This window comes from Geospiza fortis, unplaced genomic scaffold (assembly GCF_000277835.1).
Source record: "Geospiza fortis unplaced genomic scaffold, GeoFor_1.0 scaffold154, whole genome shotgun sequence".
Taxonomy (NCBI): domain Eukaryota; kingdom Metazoa; phylum Chordata; class Aves; order Passeriformes; family Thraupidae; genus Geospiza; species Geospiza fortis.
The window spans coordinates 1343266-1352134 of NW_005054397.1; the positions used below are offsets into that span (position 1 = coordinate 1343266).

At 36.7% G+C, this 8869-nt stretch overlaps 1 protein-coding gene across 1 annotated transcript in view; it reads right to left on the reverse strand.

Moving 5' to 3' along the window:
* Nucleotides 1-1249: 1249 nt before the first annotated feature.
* Nucleotides 1250-8869, reverse strand: part of VPS4B (vacuolar protein sorting 4 homolog B) — a 15705-nt gene continuing 8085 nt past the window's right edge. The window contains 3 exon segments of the mRNA XM_005425826.2: nucleotides 1250-3563; nucleotides 5342-5479; nucleotides 8115-8334. Of these exon segments, the coding sequence (XP_005425883.1) occupies nucleotides 3462-3563; nucleotides 5342-5479; nucleotides 8115-8334 (460 nt within the window). The 3' untranslated portion in view covers nucleotides 1250-3461.

Sequence of the window (8869 nt, forward strand, 5' to 3'; positions counted from 1 at the left end):
AAAGAAAAATTGAAGGGGTAAGCACTGAAGCTATGCCACAAGAGCTACAACAAAAGCTGACTGCTCAAGAATAAAAGAAACGATGTTTTGATAAGAATTAATTATCTGCTGGAATAGCAGCACAGTATGAAATAAACAGTCCACTGAGTTCTTGCAATAGTTTACGTAAGTTACAGGAATGGCTTTAAGTCAACCATGATTACTAGGGTGAATCTGGTTAAGACCAAAAACATGTATGGAAGCCAATCTTGAAACCAGCTTGTCATTCTGGAGGAAGGAAAGAGTAAACAGCAAAATGAATATGTTCCTGCATATTTCAACATATTCAGAACTATTAAATAGCTTCCTGTCAAGATAATCCCCTAAAGGCCAACAAGAAAATGTGGAATATTCTTATTAAAACACTTAATACCAAAAGTAGATCAAAACATCTGACCAGAGAATATTCAGCACCCTCTTTGCTACAGTTGACAAAAGGAGCAAATTCTGACAGGCAGGAACATGTAAAAGCCAATTCCAGAGTATCTCCCTCAGCTACACTTGTTCTGCTCCACTAGTTAAAACAAAAGCACATGAGTATATTCAAAGACCAGCAGACTTGAAAGACCAAACCAAATGAAAAACTGAAGACATTTATGGAAGACTGAAAAGATTTGTATGCTTTTGTTATGCTAGACAAGAACAAAAAGGCAACACATAAATCAAATGACTCTGGAACTTGACATCAGTCAGGGAAAGCAGGAAAAAATATAAGTTGATTTACTGAGCTATTCTAACCCTGTAAATATGTACATCAAGAGACAGACCACAAATGGTAGGAAATCCAAAACTTAATGTCACTGTGAAGAAACCATCTGTGAAGGACATAACCACATACAGAAGTGATTTAATTGAAAAATTATTTTACACACAGGAAGGAAAATGACATTTTTTCATATTGCAGTCAGAGTAAGCAGTAACACCAGAAGGTATGAAAACAATTTGTAAGCTAACCAGCCAAAAATCAGATCTCGTTAAAAATGTACAACTAATTTGTCCAGTATTTACAGAGGTTTTGATTATTCAAAGCAAATACAGCCTTTCATGAATTCTTTGATTTAGACTATTTTCAATTAACACTGCAAACTAAAAAGTGATTTTGCACGCTCCCTCATTAGGCTATCATCAGCTATGGATAACTTGGCTAAGAAGCTCAGTGATGTATATATATTAATTTACCATAATTTCACAAAGACAGCAAACCAAAAACTTGCCCTTGTAGCTGCAATTCTAAGCAGCAAAGTTTATTTGGAATATATTTCTAAAAACAACTTTCAACATCAAATAGTAAAGGTTCTGTTACAGATGTCATCTGAGCAAGCAGCAAATGTAAATTTAAAACATACAGTATATTTTTATTTTGCATTAAAGATATGAGATAATACAGTTAAGCATATGGAAGCCCATAAGACAAATCAGCTTACCACAAAAAGGAAAAAATAAACCAAAAACCAAAATGTTCCTGAGAATTTTAAGATTGCAGGGTTGCAGTAAGGACTCTCATTTTTCAAAAGGTCAACAGATAAATACTTCAGACAGTGGCTTCAAACCTCTGAAGGACAGCCACGCTAGTATGTGGCTCACTTCTGAAGTGTTCACAACAGAAAACTACAAACAAGATCTTGTTGCAATAAGGATTAAGTTTACTAACCATAGTTGCCTGTACCTATGCTGGAATTCCTGCCCTCACCCACTCCCTCTCCTGCCATCCCCCCCAAAAGCTGTCAGAAAGATTTGCAGCCCACTGATTCACATTTACACATTCTGATGTAAGACAAAGGTAAAGCTGTGTAATTGAAGGATTTTGGAAAAAATGCTTCATCATGTTAGTAAAAAAAAAGCTCAGCACCTTGCAGATCAAAGAATATTTAACTATCTTGTTTGGCTATTAAACACAGAAACAAGACTCTAAGAAGACAATAAAGCAGTAAAATTTGAACATAACATTGAAGAAATACTCAACATAGCTGATGTTGTACTACAACATTTTACTTCATTAAAGTACAGAAAATGTCACCCATCCTATGATTTATAAAGTAGACAAAATATGTACATAGAAGAAACCAAACCCCATCAAAAGATGATCATATTTGTGCATACGTACATAGAACATACGCACCTAAAATGTGCAAACTTCTTTTAATGCAAGTTAAACAAAACATTTGCAGGATACAGTTGGACAATGATAATGGAAGATAGAGTATTCTAGATATTCTAATGATGTTTCATATCTACAGCCAGTGCAAACTTACAAGGCACAAACTCAATGCTGATGCTGTAGTGTTTTAAGTTACATTCAGGCACATCTCCATTTGCAGTTCTGCAGAAAAAGAGCAATGGAAGTGCTACTTCTGTACTAAAATGCCAGCCTTCTCTCCCAGTTCAAGCACTAAATTGATGTAACCTACATGCTACAGTTACCAGTGGGGTTCTGGGTTAATTTATCACTGGAAAGGCTGTGGCTAAAACATCTGTTCTAATCTCCTTGCATGTGAAGTATGCTATTTCCCAAATACCTCCCAGACATTCTCCAAAGACTACATATACCTTGCCAGCCTCAACACGTGGGATCTTAGAGGACATTACTAATGCTTTTTTCTAACTTCAGTCAAAACTTCACCAGGAAGAGAATCCAGATTTTAAAAACCAAAACAACAAATAAAACAAATCCAAACAACCCCCCAAGAAGAGCCAGCAAAACACCTTCCGAGTTACTTGCATTTAACAAACTTGTGTTAAATTGCATAGTGACAGTGTGTACCAGCTAGTAAAGAGTTAAAAACAAAAGCCTGCTGTTTAAGGCAAAATTTTAACACAGCATAGCAGAAAAAAAAGCCAAATAACAGGTCCACCAATATTTAATCAAAGTACTGGCCCATGTAGTCTTATCCTCACAGTGTTTTCTTTCTTACTTTAACAGCAAACCCACACTTGCAGTATGCTTGATTAGAAAATTTTGTTGCCATTTTCCTAAATGAAATGAGAGCAATTAATACATATGCTGATTGACTGAAAACACCTGACAAATATTTTCTCTCCCACTCTTTAAAAGGGTTTTTGACCTTACTGGGAGGTAAGGTCAAAACCTAAAATTCACTGGTATCCAGGTCTAATATACTACCTAATATGGAACTAGTAATTTAAAGCTTTCTAGTATTTATTAGACATTACCACATCACTTTGCTGTCTCACCCTAAAATTGCATTTTTGTATTATTTTTCAATAGAAGACATTTAATAGACATCTGAGGAAAACAATACAATACAAAAGCTTAAGGGTCTTTGCAAAGGTATCTTCTATTCCTTCTGCAAAGTAAGAAAGGGGTGATTTTATTGGCATTTATTTGAAGTGCCATCAATAAAGATACGAGAATACTTTAAAAAGAAAAAAAAAGGTTCTGATGCTTCACACATATCTTTGGTTTAGCCTTCCTGACCAAAGTCTTCTGTAAACTTCTTTAATTTCTCCAAGTCCTGTTCATTAACGGTTGGTTTTGTGCTAGCAAGCGACCTGAGCATATCGGCCTGTCAGAAAAAAAACCAAACATGTTTTCAGAAACAAGTATAGTACCACTGCTAGCAATTTTGCTGCCAGGACAAATATGCATTAAAAAAAAACTTAAAATGTTCCTATTAACCCAAAACTTTAAGTAAGCCTGAACGCTTCTGCAGAGACAGCCTTTTAACCCTTTGAATACAGACAACAGTCAATGAGTTTTCCAGTAACAAAATCATAACCTCAGGTTTAGGTTTAAGCCACTCATCCATTCAAGTTTTATTAATCTCTTTTTTTAAAAGAACTGAACATTTTTTTGGTCAGTTACTATTTTCAACCCATTATTAACTACAGCAGATTAAGTGGAAAATAATGAGATGTTCCCATGTACTCTTCACAGTCCAGCAATGTAGAACAGCAGTTTGTGATTAATCTCTAGCAAAGTTTTACTGCTCCTGACTGGTAATTTCTGACTCTTCAACTCAGTAAATTTCCCAGATAAATATTTAGATGCTAGGAAATGGAGTTTGGAAAAAAAAATCATAGGTCTATGAGCAGCTATTAAAATACACTATGAATAAAAAGGGTAAAGAAAACTAATCAATTCCCAGCCAAGGGCAACTGAAAAAAGTCGCCAACACCTCATATTGCTATAAATTATGGGTAAAATCCAAAAATTACTATAATGGTTTTCCACACATGATATTTGTCTCATCAGACCAGAGGCACCCTGCTCAAAAAGAATTAAAGCCTTATATTTTAAGGACAAGAATGGATTTTGGACACTGAAACATCTGCCTGTAGTGCATCAGAGCCCAGGTACCATTAGGAGCACACAAGGAACTGCTGTCTTTAATTCCAGGAAGGACTGATTAAAAATCCAATTAGATCATGCAGAGAGAAGTTTTAGGGCAGGCCTGCACCTGCATAAATCCTCTTCTGCTTCCTCAGTATGTAAATTCACACAGGAAATTATTTTCTGAAATACAGTGATAGTTCTATTTTCAAAGCATTGCCCGTGATTCCCCACGAAATGCATTGATTTCTTTCACTCCTTACAAGACTGTTTGCACACAGGAAACTACAGCAACACAGATTTGTTATTAAGTGCTTCCCACAAACTTTGTACTTAAATACAAAATTTTCTTCTGCTGCTCTTGGGGGAAAATACAGAATGAGTGTCCAGCAATTATTTTTTTCTTAAGCAGTGATCTAAAATTGAAAACTGTCTCACATATTTTATTCCCTAGGACAAAGCAAGTATTTTCATATGCACAAAGAAAACAGCAGGAAAAGCTGCTTTATTACCTGTAATAAATTTAAACCTAAACTACCATTATATCCAAAATCTTCTTACATTTTGGTTTTATACTTGTATCTATTTCATGGGCAATATTTGCCTATAGAACATCACTTCCTAATTTACAGTGAATGTAATTTTCCATTTCCCAGTATTAATGCCACAGTGATGAGAAGAAAGTGTATCATGGTGCAGGAACCCTAAAGGTTTGAATGAATAAAAGCCAAGTGAAAGAACAGTGCAAGAGGCAGATACTGTCTATGGATGAAAGGATGGCAGCTGCATGCCAGCAGACAAGAATAAGAAATGCTTATCAGGGATAGACAGCTGTCTTTTTCATAGCATGCCATACTGTAGTGATTTATGTTGAGAATTCAAATGTTATCTGGTATGCCCAGCATTTCTGAAAACAAACATCTCATCCGATTGTCCTGAAAAAGACTCTTTATCTTAAAGTCTTTTCAGAGTTCTGCAAAATAAGAAAGAAATGCTACAAGCAATACCTACCATGGAAACTCTAGGCTCCAGTAATTTATCACCTGGGACCTCCATCCAGGTCATTTCATTGGCTTCAGGATCACCTGGAGAGCAAGGGGTGAATAAATCTACCATCGTATTTGGATTAGACACTGATGGTCCTTTTACCTAAAAATAAGAAAACACTCAGTTTATGGGAGTTACTATTTTGAAGACAGAAACCAGAAGCTGAACAGCACTCCAAGCAAAAACCATTCCTTGATTTTATGCAGATGCCCTACCCATTGGTAACACATGTCCTGTGGAAGAGAAATTGTAGAAGTGTACTGGTATTAATCACCTTGAAAACATGCAGCTGTAGCCAGATACTTAAATTCACATCAGGTGAAATCCCAGAAGCCACATCCTCTTAAGGCTGAGGATTTCTGCAGAAGACTGACATGCCAGGAAATCTGCTTGGTGAAGACCACCCTTCCTGCTCCCCTGGTCACTCGAGGAGTTCATTCATCGCTGGTTAACAGCTCTCTAAAAGCTTCCCTGCGCTTTTCCCTCTGACATCTCGCCTTCCCAAGCTCCCAGCACCTTTCCCGGCACCACCTGAGCAGCGCTCCGTAGGAAACAGCGCCACCTAGCGGTAGAACAAAACAGCTTCCCCCCCGCAGACAGACAGACAGACTCCAAAATGCTGCCCCGTGCATCTGTTCCCTTTGTGCAGTACGCTGTCCGGTACCAAGGATTTTGCCTTCCCTGCCTGTTACCTGCAGCACCACACACCCACGGGAACTCGGAGCATTCACAGAGGTTAAAGGACAACACACTGATTGACTATGGACAGAACTGGATCTGCTGTTCCAAGCTGAATTTAGAGCAAGATGCTGGCAGCAGATTGTAATATTCAAAATGCACTCTGACAAACCTGCATTATCACATATGGCAAGGAAAGGTTTACAGTTAATTATTGACAACTGAGGAAAGCTCTGTCTGTTACAACACAAATAATAATGCTAAGATTTTGCTCATAAAAACACAAAATCACATCCAATTAAAGCATTAACAATACAAGTGGAATCAACTTGGCTCATGTCAGAGTGTTCAAAGTGTTGCAGTTGTGGGGTTTTTCCTTCCTTTTTTTTATTTTCTTAAGCAAAAAGAGTTAAGATGCAAGAAGCGCTTTTGAAGTTGTTCCACAAACTGTGACAACTGAGGTTATTTCACTGCTCCATGGCAAGCTGAAACATGACTCAGATTGTTCCAAATTTGAGCTAAACACTAAAAGCTAACAGCCCTTTAGCCAGAAATGCCATTGTCATGTAAAGTTAACAACAGATAAATACTTCAGACATGACTGCTTAAGGGAAGGAAGCATCTAGAAAATCCTTGGTATATCAAAGTCACTGTTTATTTATCAACAAATACAGCTTACATCACATTGTTACTGTGAGTTGTCCTCAGAAGTCAAATTTCCTGCCCTCTCATATTCTGGACCATACTGGATTTAAGTGTGTCTTTCTCTTTGAATCTTAAGCTGAATGAGTTCATTGGAAGAAACCACATGGAAAAAAAAGAAGCCTATCTTCAAATTCAGTGTAGCTGTTCGGTTCAGGGGCCTTAACCCTTTTATGTCAGGTTGAGTTACTGGTAAAAAACTGTATTTGTAACTGAGATGACAAAGAACTGCTGCCAACACAACATACATGGTAGTCGACACGTTAGGGTCTCAAGTTTTTCCTACCACACCTGCTCTTTGAAGAAGCAACAAATTAAAGCTTCCTTTTACAGCAATTAGCACCTCTGCAGAATATCCTGACCCACCTTCACCTAAAAAACATGAATTTCTGTAAAAATCAAACTTTGCACTAAAAATATTAACAAAAAGTACCTTTAGTCTGGGTCTACTTTAAAATACGCTATACGGGAAAATAAAATTTTATTCAACTGATACACATTGTATATATTTTAACCTCTGTTTATAACCATTGATACTATCACTCCTTTTTTTCCATTTAAGAATTTAATAGTTTTCAGGGAACAATAAATTTGACTGAACAAGGCCCATCTGTGCAAATTCTCCAGGGGAAAGACATTCCCAGATGTAATGGATTTAGACTGGTGGTAAAGATGCCAATTGGTTCTTGTACAGATAAAGTTTCTGAGATTCAAATATTGTGAAGAAATGTTACTTAAGTCAATACATAGCATGTAAAGGTAACTGGAAGATAAGCCAAACAATATAGTTTGAATAGGCTCTTTGGTGTGTACCTATATAAAAGTAAACTGGTTCTTACATTTCAACAGTGTAAATGAAACACAGACTGCTCAGTTGTGTTGCATCTTTACTACTGTAATTGATTCAATGTTTCTACCAGAATTCTACAAGAACTTTAATTTTTCAGGTTGAAAAATATGCCAAGTAAACAGAATGTGCTTAAGTACAATCCATCTGTTCTCAAGTGGATAAGGGATACTTTTTTTTTTTCCCAGCATGTTAAGAACCACTTAACTTGAAATAGAAAAAAAAGCACTTCTGTAACATTGCCATTTAAATGGCAAACTGAATGCTTTTAACACTCTCTAGAGACATTAAGAGTCAGAGCATGAATATTCAGAAATTAGCTCCACCAGACTTATGGCAGGACTAGGGGGAGTAAGGGCAAAGGAAGAACAGTTCTCCCCAGTCAATAAAAGGGACATTCATAAGCAAGCAGTATTACCCAAAACCAAATTCAGTTTATTTGTAAGGAATTTTCAAATTAAGACTGCTCTCATAGATGAAATAACTTGAAAAATTTTGATTGCTACTTACTTTTTTAAAGTGAGTCGCTGATTGCACTTTTCTAACAGGCTGCATCAGTGCATCACGGACAATGATGCTTATATCTGCACCAGAATAGCCATCAGTTCTCTTCCCAAGCTCTCGATAATCTGAGTCTTTCAGGTCATTTGGAGTTGACCCAAGGTGAAGTTTGAACATTGCAGCCCTGGCGTGGTCTTCAGGTAAAGGAATATAAATACGTTTCTCAAACCTGGTGTAAAAAGGAGAAAACCAAAGCGTTCCCAAGATGCCAACTCATGCAGGCGCACAATGGAAAGAGCTCATGCAAGTGAGCTTGCTTCTAGCAATATTAAAAAGCAGTTTCAGTACAACAGACCTTTAAAAAAAAATCTGATGCAAATATTCAGCAACCTGTTCTCATAAATAATACTTTAGTTAGTATAAGCTAATAGCCAGAATATAACAACTGCTTCCTTGCCATTACAAAATCCTTCTCTCCAGACTGACGTTTTTCCAGCAGTGTTTGAGTCTTAAAAGAAAAAGACTTCTTCCTCTCAGTTTTAAGTGTTAAAGTGTATTTGAACAGATTTCACACTCCAAGAAAGAACTGCCTGATAACAAGTTTATGCAACAACTTTCTACTGCCTCCAACTAAATTAAGAAAACACCATAGAAGGAAGTAAATTTCAAGTCATTCTCAAGAAAATATTGGTAACAGCAGTTCCTCCTTTGAAGCAGCATCTGTTCTCAGAGTGGAGATTACCTTTTACCAACAAAGAGCAACT